Here is a 19,425-nt window from a genome sequence, read left to right on the forward strand (position 1 = left end):
GAACAGAACATAAATGAACGTTATTAATCCCCATTATGGAAATTTGATTGGCACCTGAAGCAGACGTTTTGTAATCATCCGCACAATCTCACTACAAACAGGCAAATTTGCAGTGCGGCAAATACACATACAGAACAATAAAAATGTTCAATATTTTTATGAATAAATAAATAATTAAATGGATAAACAGAAGCAGTGGATATTGAGTAATGCTCAGAATACACACAGTGCATTCTGAAGAGCAACAGGACTGGCTGGAGGTGGATTTCAGCATCACTCTCGTCAGCTCTAACCAAAAACCCCCACAGCGAAAAACGCAGGCGTAATAACCTTCCCCAAAATAGAGCCGTGATAACTCGGGAACAAGTTGACACTGTCAACCGCCGCTGCCAGTTCCCAAGAGCAGAACTGACACATACAGGCAGCTTTTTTTAAACAAGCCAATAACGGTTACAAAAACCCTCAAAAACTTCCATTGTGAATATCCTTTAATTATGCAGCATTGTGTTGAACTAGTAATTACACAATGAACACATTTAGCTACTAAATTCTATACTGAGATTCTGACAGTTTTTAAGTCAAATTTCGGTAAATATAGGCATACGAAACTGGCATCTAGCAACAGCCAGGATCAGATCCAGACCTGCCACTTCCTGTCCTGAGGGGAGACTGCTGGGGAAAAAAAAAGCAGGAAGCGAAATAAGGATACGGCCATCTGCCGCCTTACAACCAAACCTGTCCCCGTGCCTGTGCCCTTTGACCCCTGCTCAACAAAGCACCGGATCTGCAGAATAACTGCCTTTCAAGCCCAAGGTAGCACATTAGCGCTCAAAGGCAAATTAGCTGTAGGGTAACGAGTGGGGGGGGGGGGGGGCAGTTTGTAACCAGAGCAATTGGCGGGTGAACAGAAAGAGAGAAAGGAGAAGGGGGCCAGGGGCAGCTGGTACCCCACAGCTCCATCGATGGCAGCCGACCAGGTGGAGCGGGTTAGCGTTCGCGGCGCTAACAAGCTGGGCGCAGGCCCGCGTGGCCTCAGGGCCTGGAATCGAGGATGGGGGCGGGGGGGCGGGGCGGGGGATGGGGGTGTTTTGTCAGACTGCTGCTTCAGCCAGTTTTCATGAGCTATTTTCATAATAGACTGGCACTCAACCTTTTCCAATTAAGATGAAGCTACATTCATGCTTCCTTCTTTGATGAAATGGCACTATGTGCTAATGGCAGTCTTACGGAACATCCCTGAAACTAAAAGACCACCGTAAGTCCATTAGAGGGGATCTATCAGTCAGACCCTCTTTATTCAACCTGTTTCCAGCCAGCCTGAAATCAAAATGGTGAGGGCTCGACATGGACACACACACACGCAGAACGCACACACGCACGCACATATGCACGAGCACATACACGAATGTACGCACACGAGCACGCGCACACACACACACACACACACAAGCAGAACGCACACACGCACGCACACACACACACACACACACTCACACCTACAAAAATCCAAAGTCCTCGGTGGGTAAGCAGCTCTGACCGTACACAGCGCGGTGTTCGTTATCCTCCCGGTTCCGTCCGGTTCGCACGCACCCAATGACTGTGCGTCACAGAGAGTCAAATGGATGCCACTGCCGCGGTGATGGCTTCCTTCGGCGGGCAGACGGTACGGCGAGCGATGAGCATGTTAGTGCTTATTAGTCAGCCGCTCCGGTAGGGACACGCCGATGCTTTCAGTGCTGGAATGGACACCTTCCTTCTGGAATGGCTGCCAACCGTTTGTACTGTCACTCAGTGGGGAACACAAAGTGCGTGTGCGTGTGTGTGTGTGTGTGTGTGTACATATGCATCTGCGCATGTGTGTGTGCGTGTGAGTGTCTGTGTGTGGTGTGTATAGGAAGCCTGAGTGTGTATAGATGTGTGTGTTTATGGGAGCAGAGGGGAAACACACACACACACACACACATGTAATTTGCGATGTGGGCGGCGGGTGTCTAAGGCACTGAGAAGAAAGCTTATGCAAATGCAGCCCCAAGGCACTCAGAATCCGATATAATGCTCAGTTTTAGGTATAATCCTGCTGTGGGCAAGGCAGAATTGCCCCATGCTACACATTCACAGACATCAATCCCAAAGAAACACAAGCTACCTTCTGCTACTGGAGACACTGCTGAAGAGTACGTCAGACAATGTAAAATAAATGCACAAACAAACAAAAACATACATAGTGAGGCAAAAGACCAGCATCCACACAAGAGCTTGATTAAGTGCTGTGTACTGCTCATTTTACAATGAGCTACTACAAATCCCAGCACTGAACTCAGCAGCTCAAGGGTTCAGTCTTTTAAACCATGGAAACATTGTGATGTCCACAGATATTTTCAGGGAGATTAAGCAAGCAGTTCTACCCAGCTCCATTAGCAGGGATTTTCATTTTTTATTTTTATTTTTAGCAGGGATTTTAATGGAACACACACACACACACTATCACTCACCAATATCTACACATTCATTCCTTTTAACAGTGAGAGCCAAACTCAGGCAGCAAAGTGTCTTACTGCCCAGTGAAATTCAATCAGCACAAAATGGCTTTCGCCACAGCTAACATCTGGTAACACTACAGTTTTCCGATAATGACCGGAGATGAACAGTCCTGCAGTAGCAGGTCAATGGCAGTTTGTAGATTCTGTCTTTAACCGAACAGCACAGACCCATAAACAGCTCCTCCATTTTCATCTGGTATATAAGAAAACAATGCACTGACACAAGACTGAAACCACCACAGTTTTGTCCAACTCAATTAACAATGAATCACTTTCTCACTCCGGCCTATGTTCCAAAAACGCTTCTCATTAACTCTGTATCAAAAGTCAATTCAAATGTTAATTACCATCTTCACAAGAGACAGTTCAGTGATGGCAAAAATGAACTTGCCAAACTGTCTTTCCAAACTTATTAAGTGAATATTAATGTCAAGGTATACTTATCGAATCCAGGCCTCAATCTGCTTTAATGGGAAACCTTTTTTAAATAAATTCTTTAATCAGGTAGAACAAGTGGGAATTAGACTCTTCTGCAGAGGTAAGCTGGGGAATCAGTGTGGGCGGGGCTTAAAGGAATCGCGCTGCCAGTCAGACGCAAGGGGACGATTGGGTGGCCGGACGCAGACGGCGACTCTGCGGGCATGTGACGAAGGCGGGCGGCTTACGAAAGGAACGGCAGCCACGCGCGCCGCAGGCAGAGCCAGGCCGAGCGCGCCCACGCTCCCACCTGCCCCCGTACCGCAGGCATCCGCAGACACACACCTGAGCGCACCTGCGTCTGCGCACAGCGCGTACGCCTTCTCAGCTCCCCACCAGCACATTCCACCGGGGCCTCTGCGTCGCATTTCAATCAGCGCGCCGTGATTAAACGAAACCGCCGTTCGGCTGCGCTTCTGTCCGCCATCGCCCGACAGGCGAAAATAACGTTAAAAAACCCCGCACGGCAAACAGTAAAACTCACTAATAGGGACCGTTATTGCTGTAATAAATCGTCACGATTTGAAAAGCGTCTACTGTACATTCCCCCCGGCGCAGCACGGGGAACATGGGAGGCGATACGCGCTGCCACGGCGAGCGGCTTACTCATTCATCTTGGCTTCTCTCCGCTGCTTCTCGCTACAGTGAAAACGAGGGGGCAGATGGTCGTCATGGCAACTATCAGCCCACTAAGGAATGCTTTCGTGCCCGCCGAATCGCTTTTAATCCCCCCCCTCTCTCCCTGACCGTTGAAGGATTGGCCTGTACACCTACATCTGGTGTGACCCCCCCCCTCCCCATGCAGGGAGTTGGAGTCCCAACACAGGGGGGGGGGGGCTAACCACGAAGACCTGTGCAAGAGGAGCATGTACATAAGACTGCATTCTAGTGCGCGCATACAGCAGGGTGGATAAGTGCTAGCACACTAAAGTGCTAAGCCATTCTATTTATGCACCAAGCGTCATGCTGCTGCTGAGTTATCCTGTCAGGCGCCTTTTTGCCCCAGCTATCTCCCCCGCCTTGTAATACCAACAGGCTGGAGAATCTGAAGAGGCGACGCGCTACGGGGTTTCCGCGTATGAAGAAGTGCTGTCACTGAACAACCGCAGCCAGGGCGTTGTCCAATCTGCCCTCACACACAGGTAGAGTCCGCCCATGCACCAGGGTCTGTGAGTTTGTCTACAGAAGGGTGTGCACCCCTTCCCGGGCAGACGGGGGCTCGTAAAGGGATCAGACGAACTGCAGGGGTCTGGAGACGAGGGACGGGGAGAATTTCAGCATTGGGAATGTGGAGGGGGAGCCGGGGGAGGGAGGGGTGGCTCTGACTGATTTATAAGGGACCGTGTCAGCACCAGTCCTTCTGACCCCAGCTTGACCGAGCCGGTCTGATTCACGGCAGGGCCTAGCTGACAGAGGAACAAGCCAAGCCAACAGCATACCACCTCACACCACTAATGCTATGGCCAGGACCCTCATAATGCTAACGCTAGCATGACTAGGACCCTCACAATGCTAACGCTAGCATGACCAGGACCCTCACAATGCTAACGCTAGCATGACCAGGACCCTCACAATGCTAACGCTAGCATGACCAGGACCCTCACAATGCTAACGCTAGCATGACCAGGGCCCTCATAATGCTACCGCTAGCATGAACAGGACCCTCATGATGCTAACTTTAGCATGAACAGGACCCTCACGATGCTAACTTTAACATGAACAGGACCCTGAATAGAGTGTTACATGTCTTTTTGTAGGCCAACCCAGACGTTGCTTCAGCCATGGGTTCCCTGGTCAGATTTCCAATACCTTTTTCCCGTAGGAATTTTGTTTTCTGCAATAAGATCTATGGTTAACGTATGCCGAAGACAGTTTCACGCTTTGATCTACAAGATAAATTACACCCATTAATATCTCGTGATTCTCGAAGTTGCTACGTGCTTTAAAAAACGAATTTGCTATATTGAAAGTACAATGGTTGTCGTGTGCAGGTGGGCTAGTATGGAAACTAGAGTGACAGTTGCCAGAACGCGACCATTGTTGTAGTTTCAATATTAGGCCCTGACCCAAAGTTTGGGAAATACTGATATTGCGGACAAGTTATGCACTCTACTTTGCTCAATTTGTGGGGAAAAAAAACCCAACCAAGAGTCTGAACCTAAAACAGCCTAGTTACAAGAGCCAATACATGACATATTCATTCAGCAGGTGAAAAAAGGACAACAGAGTAAAATAGGTCAATAAAAGCAGCAGTAATAAAGGAATAGTGACCGTAGCAAGAAGTGCTCAGAGTGACTCTAGCAAGAAGCACTAGAATCAAGCACACTGTTAGCTTAGCATAGCATTTACATGTCCTGCTAACAGAACAGCAGATTTAGACCAGGTCTCTCTCCACAGTCTCTCCCCTGTTCAGTAAAGCATCCGCATTTCCCCAGAAATAGAGGACAAGGGCAGGGACTGGAAGTCAGGTCAGGTCGCTCATTATTTGGACAGGGGGGCGGCAGCCGTGCCAAAATAACCCCGATGGCCCATCCTGACCCTCGGCCCCCCACGGGACCCACAGGTCGCTGGTCAGGCTCTGTGGGGGCAGCCGCATATCGGGTGTTAAACTCATACAGCCCCTACACACCTGTCCCAAGGGACCCCCCAGGAAATTCCAGAGGGGTGGGGGTGGAGGGGGGGCAGTTTTAGAAGAAATAAAGACCATTACCAAAATGGAATACACTGCAGTAGACTGTAGATGGACTGACAATCAAATGCAGGATATTCAATTTTGGTAATTAAATTCGATTTTTTTTTGACAGAAAGTGACAAATATAATGCATATGTATTTTTTATTTGGCCATATGTTGTGAAATATTGCAATATCTTGACAATATATTTTATTTAAATGTATTTTTGGTGTATCCCACTTCCTTGAGGGGAAGACAGAGGCCAACCAAACTCCAATTGATCAAATAAGTCCTGCCTCAGCATAATCAACAATTCTGTTCAATCACAGCCATCAAAGGCATTGCCATTATTATTATTATTATTATTCTGTAACACGACACACAAATTCTGACCTATTCTGCCCTTCACCCTTCAAAAAAGAAAGACCAAAAAACAAAGAGCACCAAAAGTGCATTTCTGAATTTGTTCCCGAAGCTAATAAACGGTTGCAAGCTGGCTGCTTTCTCAGCTCCAGACGTTTTCGCCTCCTATCGAGCCTGTCCTTCAGAGCGTGCCCAGCGCACCAGATGCCACGCCGTTCCGGCGATGCCAACTGGCCTGCGAGACGTTTGGCCGGCTGCAGCTCTGCCTGTTTACTGTCTGCTTTTCGCTCACCTGCTGGCTACGCGGACGTCTCTGTGAGCGCGCAGCTGTGAGGCACTTCCCAATGACAAGCACGGTCTGCCTCGCAGAGCCAAACCCAACAGAACACAGCCCAGAGCTTAGAGTATTAACTACCACAGCAGCGCACTGAAGAACATAAAAACAGCGTCACCCGCTTCATCTTCAATCCCATCGTCCTTCCAACTCAACTAACGCTTTCGAACAGGATTTTCATTGAATTCAGAAGTCAAGTTACACATGAGGCAGTTGTTTTTTTTCTTCTTCTTTATAAAACTTGCATAACAACAGTTAAGGAAACATACTGACCATCGAGAGTTCTGCCTCATATAAGACACCATAACAGAAATCCACATGCTGGGCTATTAGAACCTTAACAATGGCAATGACAAAGGTGAACCAATCAGGCGAGAGAACAGGCACTGTACAGCCTCACACACAACCGAGGACACCCTCGAGGGTACGCCGGATTATACACTGCTATCCTGGGTGAGACGCTGGGAAGTTTCGCATTTTCGGAGGAATCTCATCATCCTGCCCTGCCGAGTCCACAGCGAGGACGGGACGGCCAGGTGTGCCGAAAGGCGGAGTCTCTGAGACGCAGGCTCGCGCCGGCTGATCTGCGTGGAATCCGGCTCTCACCCCACTACCAGGAATCCCGCTAGCAGACCCGGCACAGGGCCTGCTGGTCCGACCTTTTCATCTGTGTCTGACATCACAGCCACTATTGAGATCACCCTGCTGAGTGCGAGCATCGCAGCTTTGTCAAAGTCATAAACATTCTTCTACAGAGGGTAGAGACCTTCACCCGCAATATCAAATTCTTCGCAGATATTTGATATTTTTATGAAAAAATCCAGAAGCACTTTGTTCCTTCTGCTGTAGAGACAGGTGCTTGCGGGTAACACAGCTCCTGTTATTGGCAGTGACGCTCGCTGCAGAACCCGAAGCTCACTGCAGCAGCAAAGAACATTTGTAAACCCAAGTGAATCAGTCGAGCACGAGGAACATCCATCTTCAAATGAGATACTTCCACAGCCGTAACAGAGACACTTCTTGCACTTCCTCTTTAAAACCCAGCGTCAAACTATCAACAGCCCCACCCCAGAGCTAATGCATGGACAGATTCATACCTACATAAATCCACAGTGAACACAGGTCATTTAAATAAGGCCGTACCGTTGCTATAGGAATAGGCAGTGAGGCTCAAGGGAGGCTTGTGTGGGTGCACCAGAGTTGAACGGCTGAAGGAGGGAGCCACTACCTCACCCCAGAGAGACCCGGCCACACCTGTACCAGGAGAAACTAGCCACACCTGTACCAGGAGAGACCAGCCACACCTGTACTAGGAGAGACCAGCCACACCTGTACCAGGAGAGACCAGTCATACATGTACCAGGAGAAACCAGGCACACCTGTACCAGTAGAAACCAGGCACACATGTACCAGAAGAAACCAGGCGCACCTGTACCAGGAGAAACCAGCCGCATCAACAAACAGAACAAAAAACAAGGCCAACACCGACGGTGGCTGTAAGGCAGGATGGCGGTGTTGTGCGACTAGCGTGGCGTAGCACTAATGTCCCTGGCTGATTGAGTCAGCCTTCTCGATCACATCGCTCTCCCACTCTCGCCGCGTGCCCGACCGATCAAGCCTGCGTAACCAGGGCCGACCGCCGCCCCGTCTCCAGCTGTGCGTCTCCGTCGTTCGTGACGGCTGCGCGTCTGGCGATGGCGCGGCGGTGGGCGCGGGGGCAGGGCTGAACCGCGACGTTAGAGACGGTGACGCCGAGGTGCTAAAACAAGGCAGGTGGCAGACGGTGGGCTTCGCTAAGAGGAGCTGGCGCTCGTCCTCGGTCCTCACCTCCGCCTCCCTCTGCGGCGGGCACAGAGCCGGCCCCGCGGCATTCCAGTGACGCATGCCAGCAACCGGCTGGGGGAGGGGTCAAGCGGGTGAGTCCGGTCGTCATGGCACACCCCCTCACGACGCCACCCTCAGAAACAGACATTTCAATTGCAGCTCTCGCGTTAGTCCTCGACTTGCTGAAATCCTGGTGGAAACCCTTATCGCGGGATGACGGGATTCGAGAAGGCAGCGAGCCCCCTCGCGAAAAAGGCGTATCCATGGAGAGCGAGGTTGGGGTGCGAGGGTCAAACGGAACAGATGAACGGGTCGGGTGGAGAAGCGCCGGCCCCGTCCCTTGCACCCACCCTTTAGCTGTTGAGTCGTGCCGTTCTATCCGGAATCTTCCCCCATTTTGTGGTTGTGGAGGGAGGGGGGTGCAGCTGCTCCTCAGGATTTAAGATGTGCCACTGGCTCCTCAAAACCAAAAGGAAACGAGGAGAGTTTTGGTCCAAGAGCCGCAGCAGGAGGGAGGGAGAGGAGAATAACACAGGGGTGGCATGAAACTCCAAAAACTCAGGGACCTCACTGCACTGCTCGGTGACTCGAGAAACACACACACACACCCACACACACACACCTCAGCCAGGTGTGTGTCCAAGACGCTCAAACATGCAGGTGGTTAGGTCTGTGATGGAGCAGGAGGGGCAGCTGACTGAGGCAGAACGGATCCAGGAGGGGCAGCTGACTGGGGTAATATGGATCCAGGAGGGGCAGCTGACCAGGACAGAACAGATCCAGGAGGGGCAGCTGACCAGGGCAGAACGGATCCAGGAGGGGCAGCTGACCGGGGCAGAACGGATCCAGGAGGGGCAGCTGACCAGGGCAGTATGGATCCAGGAGGGGCAGCTGACCAGGGCAGTATGGATCCAGGAGGGGCAGCTGACCGAGGCAGTATAGATCCAGGAGGGAGAGCTTACCGGGATAGTATGGATCCAGGAGGGGCAGCTGACCGAGGCAGTATGGATCCAGGAGGGAGAGCTTACCGGGATGGTATGGATCCAGGTTGGGAGTCCTGGCAGGGGAAGAGGTGTGTGTAGGGGAGCCAAGCTCCGAGTCTGGAATGCGAGGGCCCTCCACAAACTTTGCTTTCCGTAGCGGGGCTGGGAGCAAGAGAACGCACGTACACAGAGAGAGAGAGAAAGAGAGAGGTAAAGGGGGAGGGAGAGAGAGGTATTGGGAGACAGAGAGAGGTACAGGGAGGCAGAGAGACAGAGAGAGAGAGAGAGGAAGGGCTTGTGAGTGAGGGTAGGCCCAAAGCACAGATGGAAATGCTTATCAGAGGTGCGAGGGGGAGGTCGGGGGGTTGGGCTACCCGAGGGTTGTGTTACCCAGTTGTTGGGACACAGGCGCAAGGCTGAGTTGGGAAGTGGGGTCACTGCCCTTTGACCCCGCTGTCCCATGCACTGTCTGCAGTGAGGGGTCACTATGGGATGGGAGGGGAAGTTTGAGGGATAGAGTTTCACACTCTAAAAGACACACAATCCCAGATATTTACACGTGCTTTTTCATCAGAGGCCAGGTGCTAATGACTCCTCCTATGCAAGCTGCTGCCTATTGTCCACATTTCAACAAGCCCCTTCACTAGGGAACACAACAGCTGTGACTCCGACTGTCAGCACACCCAATGCACACAGCTCTCGAAACTGCTATCGTGGGGAAGTCTAAAGTGTCTTATGTCAAAAAAGCGAGGGAAAAACTGAATATTTATTTTGAAGAAAGTTCCAGAACCCTAATAGCTGCATAATGTCCACGTTTGTAACCCTTTCTTGAATTCATTTAAGCATTCAAAATGGATGTATTCAAACAGTATGCATGTGTTGCATATCATTCTGTCAAACAGCACAGACTGTCTCTCTCTCCCCGGCCTGTGCCACCCAAGTCCCTCAGAAATCCAGAGGGTGAGGGTAGAGTGAATGTTACCTCAGAATAGTGGGTTCAGAGGTCAGCCCGGTATTGCTGCTGGTTAGACTCTACGGCCCCTATTGAGGTAACGAAGCTCCCCAAATCCAAATCCGCACCCCGTCTCTTCTTACCCCCGTGACAAGGCTGGCAGCGTGACAGACGGCCCGTCTCTCAGCAGGCAGGGACTGAAAAGCAGCGCAGCTATGCGCAGAGCTTCGCAGCTCTGACAGGAGTCAGCCATCATGCAGACCTGGTGTCTGTGAACAGCTGAAATATTCTGCTGCATTGCCTGTCTCTGGGGAGAGGTGGGGGGTGAGGGGGGTGGGGGAGGCGGGGGTTTCTGTTGGGTTTTTTTTCCGCAGACTGGCAGACATCTTACCCTATCATTACAAAAGCCGAAGGAGGTTATTAGCAACCAAATGAAGCTGTTCGGTTATTTGCTTAGGGGAAAGTGGGCAGAACAACTGGCCTCTCCCCATCCCAGAGTTTGGCAATTGGCGCACCAATACCACCGGATAGTTTTGCAGATCGTGCGGAATACACTACGACAACGGAGATCACTACTGCAAAGAGAAGAGTCATTCAGAACTTGCAAATGGCTTTCCCCATTGTCTGGCAATACTGCACAGAAAAACAGCCGTTATGCCATGAAAAAATTCCAACAAGCTCGTCTGGCTCAGAAACTGGCTGAGCAGAACAGCCATGAGCCTGCTAGTATTTATTTTATAAAAACAACGAAATGTCTAACCATCTAGTCTTACAATGTATATTTTCACATAGTAAATTATTTAATGTAGCAAAGCTAAGGCTACATTGCATTCTGTATAGAGAAACAATGCATATCAAGACAGGATTTGTAAAGCAGCCAAGCTGTGCTGGCCTGAGTTTGTGTTCCACGGATCAGCGGCAGAAGCAGATCATTTCTTTGTCTTTCAGTTACTCAGAACGCACATCGAATCTAAACCGCTTAAGAACTCCATTTAATTAATTTCAGTGGAAACACTTAAAAGAGCAGCCGCTGAACACGAGTGAGTGAGCATCTGCAAAGATGATGATGGGCACCTGCAAAGATGATGAACTCTAATGAAGAGGTGCTGAGTTACTGTACTTCATGTGCATATTCGTTTTTTTTTCTTCTTCTTTTTTTTTAGCCAATTAAAAGAATTTTTAGCTTTGCGCCAACTGTCATTCAAGGCCTATTCCTTTTTCAGAAATTTGCCTTGCCTTTGAAGCAGCTATTGTTTCTTTCCCTTATCTGATGCTTTCCAAACACTGTCAAAAAAACTGTTTAAATGTGATCCCAAAACTACTTAGAAGTGCAAACAAAATTATGATTAATCATGACTGATTGTCTGAACTATATGATTAATCACAACCTACTGTTTCAGAATTTAATAGCTCAAAACCAGCACATTTACTGTACTCACATGACTCACAGAAACAGGCCTAACAAACCAGCTAGCATCCCAGCATGCTTCACTCTCTCCCTCCCTTCATCAGACTTCCGCACACACACACGCACGCACACACACACACACGCACACACATAATATGAGCATACAGGCAGAATACAGATGAGCAGTGGGGGCTATGGATCTGGTCCTCTGACCACAAAGCTGTTGCTTAAAAGCCCAGCTCAGATTCTCCTGCTGTGCAAGAAAAGTTTCCCCGGAATACTGTAAACGCTTCCAATTTCTCACAGCACTTAGCTCGTCCCACGCTTATCCAAGCTGCAATGCAACAACGTGGAACACCTCTCAGTTCCATAGAAAATAAAGGTAAAGGACCTAGCTTCGGGCTCCCATGAGCAGCAAACGTCATTACGCACACCAGAGACTAGTGTCAATTCATCGCTAAATATAGACGGCAGCTCACAGCTACCTTGCTTGCTAATGCAAGGGCAGTGATCTTCAGAGGGACGGTGGCAGTTACATGTGCGGATTCTGAAAGCTATCACAGCGGTCTCAGACAGAGAGGGGATTGCAGGGAGAGCGTGCCCCGAGGGCCAAAGTTTGCCCCAGATTTCTGTCGATGCCGGGGCCGGTGTTCCGTCCGTCACCCCTCGCTACGGAGGGGTCAGATTCCCACCGTGACCTGTGGCAGCCCATGGATAGGGCAGCTCAATGAGTTCCCCTCCTCTGTGACCCCCTTGCCCCCCTGCCACCGTCTCACACACCTGTTTTAACAGTTTCTCCCTTTTTGTATGATGTGCCAGTGTACCAAAAAGCGTCAGAGAACTTTTGAGATGGAGTCAATCAGACTCTAGCGATGCTCAGCTCAATCATGAGTCCGGGTCAAAAGGGATGCTGCACAGTACCGGAGCAGTGGGGCCGGGGGGGGTCATAAAAAAGGGTGAAGACCTTGACCCCCACCAGAGCACAAGCATGCAGGTCCACACACCACTGAGGAAGAGCCTGCTGCTGTCAATCACTTCTTCCCGCTCCACAACAAGGTCCTGACCTCTGACCCCTGCTGAAGCTCACGCCTGATTGGCTCAGACCAGATCCTTCAGCCGTTTAGCCTAGCAGTTCCTGCATTCCTTTAGTCTTCTCTAATTCTAAAATACAGGAGCTTCGGCTGCAACATTATGGTTTATAAACATTCATGAAGTACTGTCGCAGCATACTCACTGCCTCAGTACTGTCTGCGGCCACACCCGCTCATTAGTATTCAAATGATACATCAAACACTTCAACTTGGTAACTATGGAGACCTTCACTGATAATAATACAGAACTGGGCATCTGGTCACTCTGGAGAGGAACACTGCATGTAGCACAGATTGTCTAGTGCAGTGGTAACCAACCCTGTTCCAACTAATTTGGCATGCCTGATTCTACTAATTAGCAACTCAACCAGATCGCTAGCTGTTGAATGAGGCATGCTTTGTTAGAGTCGGAGTGAAAACCTAGAGGACGGTAGATTTCCAGGAACAGGGCTGGTTACCACTGCTCTAGATAATCTGTGCTACAAGCGATGCTCCCCCTCCAAATTCCCAGCATTCCGAAATTATGCCCTCCCGTCGCCACCCAAGACCAAACCGACACGGTTTTCATGGCGGCATGTCAGATTTCACTGCTCTCACACCAAAGGCTCCGAGCTTTGCGATTTCCAAACCCGACGCAGTAAGGATCCCCTTTCACGCGCAGGAAAGATTAATGAGAGGAAGCAGGAAGCCCGACGACGTCCCGCGTGGCTGAACATCGCTCTTCTCCCGACGACGCTGATCAGACGCCGATGGCGAGCTCCCCCTGCCATGCCCCCCCCCCCCCCCCCCCCCCATGCAGGTGGAGGCTGGGGGTTCGACAGCCCCGCCCACGTATCCGTTCTCCTGACCCTGAATATCAGCCCTACCTGACACTCCATTAATAAGCTGTTGGGAGCAGCTAGACATGAAGGTGTGAGAGTGAGACCTGCGCCAGTAAGGTGATTCCACAGCTAGGCTGGCTGTAGGGTCACGTCCAGGTCGAGTAGTGTTCCTGCACTTACCTGTGTCCCCCTGAAAATGAATTCTGTTCCTGTATCAGCTCTTTCAACGTCAATCCGAACCTTCAGCACAAATTTCCAATGTGATGCAGATTCTAATCTAGATTAATTCTTTTAAGGGGTTAACTGCTATAATGTCAATGTAAAGCTTTTATAAATAAATAAATAAATAAATAAATAAATAAATAAATAAATAAATAAAGACTTCACTTTTTAAAGAAACACAATCAGAATTGTATTATTTTTGAGAACGTGTTGTACTATTTCTGAGAACATTCATTTTATTTTCCTTCATTTTAGCTTTCCTATTTTGCTGAACGTTTTTAAGGAACGCTCCTCTCACACTGTTCTCCGGAGGGCGAGGAGGCGGGCGGCGCGCGGCTCCCTCCCTCTCGCGGTTCGTTTGAAGAGAATGGCAGCTAATAATAGCGCGGCGCGGGTTCAAAGCTCACCCGCCGATCCGCTCCTTTCCCGCGGCGCCGAGCCGCCACGTTTCCGCGAGCGCGCGCGGATTCGGGGACGGAAACCCGTCTGCCAGATCCGCTAATTGGACAGGAGATCAAGCGGCGCTTAGCGCTTCCCGGGTCTCCGACGTCGTCACCGGGGGGGACGCTCCGCAGGGTCGGTCCGCTGCTCGGCGCCGCTTCAAAACACCGGAGCAGGGGCGCGGGAAAGGGCCGAGAGGCTCAGCGAATCCCGGACCGTTCACCCGTTCGGCACGAAAACCTCGCGCGTTAAGCTTCCGCATCCCAGAGGGATCAGCTTCGGTCCCACTCCCGCGTTTCCCGACATCGCTAGTTACTGAAAAGGGAAGTGGCACCGACCTCCACATTTTAAATTGTGATAAATAATCAAAACAGAAGCTTTCAATGTATTATTCAGTGACCATTTGCTTCTTTTATTTATTAAAAGCATATTTCTTTCAAAATATAAATGTCGGGATCTCCATTTGCCCAGGAACAATAGAGAGCAGAAGCAGAAGGGGAACCATGGGTATGCAGGTTCCAACATCAATGCCGTGCCCCTCAGAAGGTACTACTCCTAAACTGCATCTCACTGCACAAAAGGACAGCACATCAAACTGTGCATTTCCTCCGATGAGAAAATATGTAATGAAAAGATTAGCATCACCAATACAGTCCCCAGATTCACAAAGCAACAAGTGTTTAGGGCCTACTAAAACTTTTCATCAATTTTCACTCTGCGTGGGCCACAAGATGAGGATCTTCATCAACAAAGGCTTGTTTCTACTCTGTCTGTGGTCAGACCCTCTAAAGTTTCTACGTGAACACAGGCTGGATATCCTCGAAATCGAAAGACAAATGGAGTCTCCACAGCAACAAAACCCTCAAAAATGGACAGACTGACACTCTGCACTTCCATTAATTACAACAAAAGGCCCAGAGAATAGAGATCGAAAACACTAGTCCTACCGGATTTGCTCTTCACACCATGAACCATTGTACCGGTGGGGGGTAGGGAACAGGGCCATGTGACAGCTTTGAGGAGGTGCCTTGATGCCACGTTTTCACCCTTTAAAAAAAAGACTCTTTCATGTAGCTTGTCATAGATGAATAGTGCGTGCCCGTTGCCAGGGCAACAGTTTCCAGCTCAGCCTGGCCGGAACCCTCGCCCCCGGTCTCCTGGTTGTTATTTCCGAATCAGGTAAATAACGGCTCTCTACAGGTGAGGGCTGAGTGGGTGTTTGGCGGGAACACTGAAGGCGAGGGCCGGTCGGATGTATCTCCTTCCCTAACGCAGTGACAGCTGGCTCTGTCGCTCCCCCGAGCTTTCTCTGTGCAGTCGCGTCTCCCCGGGGACCAGCGTGAGCCGCTGATGATGTCACGCGTTCCCATGGACACCCTCCTGAAACATTCTGTTCTCTCTCTGCAGCGGAGAGTGAGACTGTTCTCAGGATGCATGAGCGAGGAGGAGAATATTCCCACACACACACTACACCCACACACACACACACACACACACACACACACACTACACCCACCCACACACACACACACACACACTACACCCACCCACACACACACACACACACTACACCCACCCACACACACACACACACACACACACACACACACACTACACCCACCCACACACACACACACACACACTGCACCCACCCACACAGACACGCACACACAAACACCCAAACACACACTACATCCACCCACAGAACACACACACACAAACACCCACCCACACACACGCGCACACACACACACACACACAAATACGCACATGGGTACACTGGCACACACACAAAAATAACATGCATATACACAGTGTACAGAAAGAGGCAGAACACACACACTAAGAGATGGGGCACACAAGGCAGGAAAAACAAGACTAGCAACGGCTCCACATGAATACGGAAGTGGATCTCCCAGCATGCAATGCAGGGAGTGGGAAAACCTATCACTCCATCACAGCCTGTACTGCTTCATCCATCCCTCCATCATCCATCACTCCATCACAGCCTGTACAGCCTCATCCATCCCTCCATCACTCCAACATCCATCACTCCATCACAGCCTGTACAGCTTCATCCATCCCTCCATCATCCATCACTCCATCACAGCCTGTACAGCCTCATCCATCCCTCCATCACAGCCTGTACAGCCTCATCCATCCCTACATCATCCATCACTCCATCAGCCTCTACAGCTTCATCCATCCCTCTATCATCCATCATCCATCACAGCCTGTACAGCCTCATCCATCACTCCATCACAGCCTGTACAGCTTCATCCATCACTCCATCATCCATCACTCCATTAAAGTCTGTACAGCTTCATCCATCCCTACCAATGCCAGGCCTCAGCCGCTAACCCTGCTAACCCGGCGTTAGCACAGAGGAGCCGACCATCGCCTTCACATTACAGGCATTTAGCAGACGCTTTTATACAGATACATAGCATTTACATTGCATCGATTTATACAGCTGGAATGCAATGCAGGTTAAATACCTTGTTCAAGGTGTACAACACGGAAATTGAACCTGTGACTTTACACAACCACCTCCGTTCCCATTATACTACACTGGAACCCTTCCCCTCAACACATCCCAACGCTGAGGTAACAGGGACAGGCCCTGACCTCAGAGTGGGGTCAGTAAGAGAGAGAGGCACAGAGGGAGGAGGGAGAGAGAGAGAGACAGAGAGAGAGAGCAGGGGAAGAGAGAGTAGAGAAGAGAGAGAAGAGAAAGAGAGGGATTGAGAGAAAGAGAGAAAGAAAGAGGGATAGAGAGACAGAAAGCGATAGAGGGAAAGAGAGAGTGAGGCTCACCGTTCTCAAACCACAGCCCACACTGCGCTGAGCTGGAGTGGTATACCTTCCCTGTCCCCTTCCCTGTGACGGTGAGCAGTTCATCAAAACAACCCCGGCGAGCGCTTCCCATACACACCAACAAAAAAACGACTATTTAAAAGAATAAACACACAAACCATGGGGGGAGGAAAGCTCTGAGGGTTCCTTCCTGGGGAGAATAAATCCCACTCTGTGCCTTCAGGTCCTCAGGAACAGGCAGCGGAGCGCCCAGGTGGCCTTCACAGAGCCAAAGAGGAGAGGGGACATGGAGGTGACATCCCTCCGGCTGCTGTCACACTCTTCTCTTCTCTATCTCTCTCTCCCTTTCCCTCTCTCGCTCTCTCCCACTCTCTCTCGCTCTCTCACTGACGAGGGAGAGGAAGAAGTGACAAGGAGGATGGAGGAGGAGAGTGTGCTGCTTTCTCTCTCGTTCCTCCTTGTGTGTGTGTGTGTGTGTATGTATGTGTGTGTGTGTGTGTGTGCGCGTGTGCTCAGAGCCCACAGTCTGAAGGAGATGAATGGTGCAGTGCTGCAGTTGTCATGGCAACCACGCGGGGAGAAGGGGCGGAGTTGATGGGTGGGTGCTTAGAAAGGAAGGGGAGCGAGGTGGTAAAAAAAAAAAAAAAAAAGGAGCAAGGAGTTATTAAAGGAACACAGCCACCTGATTCCGGCAACTCGGGAAGAATTATGTAACGAAGAAAAGACAAATAACAACTGCGGCTCCGCTACTGACAGGACAGGTGATGTGAGGAGGGTTCAGAAGAGGGTCAGTATTACCTGAGCAGGACAGCGGAGGATGATGGGTAAAATAGGGTGGTCTTTTCTGTCCTTGTGTAACCCTGGGACCCTCACGCTCTGGGAGAGCAGCGCTTTGCCAGGGCAGTGTTTACTCCCTCAGGGTTGGTAAGACTGTGACGTCTCCCAGGCATTCCCCCAGAAAGTTCCACTCTCCTTCAAGTTACGTAAAAAATCTCCCGAAACAGATCTGTTCCCCCAGACTTCTCCCTCCACTGGTTTGCGCAGTTGGCTGTCAAGGAGCACCAGTGTTCTACGCGAATCGCTTTGAGATTCACTAGTTCACGACCCCACACCCACTGCCCTCCTGCCAATGCGACAGGGCTTCTGCTCCAAACCAACTCCCATCACTGAAACCTCACTTTCCCCCAGGGTTGGGCTGTCAGTGTAGTCACGCATCGCTGCCAAACCGGAGCCAGGTAGCGGCTCGTTTCTGCGCACTTCCTGTTTGGCACCTCTAAGCGGACACATCACAGCCTGTCCTAACGCCGCTTCATTGGCCCCACCATCACCATGGAAACGGCAGCTGCTTTGTTTACAACAGCAGCTGTGCAGTGCGGAGAGGTTCTCCCAGCTCATTCTCCAGACTCCGCCCCTTCCACTCGCCAGCTCTGCCACTGGACGAAACGGACAACGGGAAGCAGAAATGGCAGGTCTAAATATCAACTGCCACCAACAGGTCAGCCTGTTACAGCATAAACTGTGACCCGCTCCTAATTAAAAAGGAATCTAACAAACAGAACGAGGATTTGCCTGATGTGTCTAACAAACCAGTGATTTCATTGGTGTGAAAACCAAGGGAAACAAAGGTGATGAAGGGCCGACTGTGACATGGGATGTTTTGCCCTTGGTAACTGATGTGGATTTGAACTGACGCTTGACTGAAAAAGGACGTTCCCTTTACCTAATACACGTTTCCTCCATTCCTCCGTCCTCGCGTCCTTTCCTTGTTCCCTTTCCTCCGATGGGTGCAAGGAGCTAGGGAAGGACGCAAGGAAAGAAAGCAGGGAGGCAAAAAAATAAGCAATGGGAATGAGCCCTTAATCCACCATAGATATCAGCTGCAATCAGAGACCGTAGATATTACCCGCAATCGGAGGGCAATGTTCTTCCAGCTCAAATAGCTTGGTGCAATAAGATAAATCAGTGCAGAACGGCCTTTCTTTTCAGGAAATGAGCAGCCAAACCTGAAAATGGGTTTGGGATACGCTAACTGAACAGGTTTGAAACGCTTTGTGAAGCAGGGCAGTGTGTGGAGTGAAGATGACAGGATTCACTCACTGGCTTAAATAGACACCAGACCCTTTCTAGTCTTTCAGAAAAAAATCTATAGGGAAGCAGTAATTGTATTGATCGCGGTTATTACTGCAGAAAATGTAACATTTCCCTGGGCGAAATGCCAAAATGATGTCTTTTAATAAAACACTTCAAACGTGACAAATCAAATGAATTAACTATATCAATCAGTCTTGCAGGCCAACAGGTGCAAAGTGGGTTATGCTCCTCGCAGTCCTGTAATGACTGTTTAATTCATCGTTAACAGTTATGATTTAGGGCCAAAGAAATTATAGACAATTACAGCCAAAGAAATAAATGAATTAACAACGCGCATAACTCAACACAGACAAGAGGAAAGACCAGCAACTATCAGGGAAACTATTGGA

The 19,425-nt window shown here is 50.0% G+C and overlaps 1 protein-coding gene across 16 annotated transcripts in view; it reads right to left on the bottom strand.

Annotated features, from left to right (window-relative positions):
* Positions 1–19,425, bottom strand: part of LOC118216491 (protein TANC2-like) — a 169,682-nt gene that overhangs the window by 33,398 nt on the left and 116,859 nt on the right. For 9 of the 16 annotated variants that reach the window (XM_035397680.1, XM_035397679.1, XM_035397677.1 and 6 more), the window contains one exon: positions 9,239–9,355. The exons of 4 other annotated variants lie outside the window; for them this stretch is intronic. In XM_035397680.1, the coding sequence (XP_035253571.1) occupies positions 9,239–9,355 (117 nt within the window). Of the gene's footprint in view, positions 1–8,213; positions 9,074–9,238; positions 9,356–16,945; positions 17,070–17,103; positions 17,386–19,425 lie in introns of those variants that run through there. 3 more of the 16 variants (XM_035397685.1, XM_035397689.1, XM_035397681.1) reach the window with 3 other exon arrangements.

Source organism: Anguilla anguilla, chromosome 17, assembly GCF_013347855.1.
Source record: "Anguilla anguilla isolate fAngAng1 chromosome 17, fAngAng1.pri, whole genome shotgun sequence".
Lineage (NCBI taxonomy): Eukaryota > Metazoa > Chordata > Actinopteri > Anguilliformes > Anguillidae > Anguilla > Anguilla anguilla.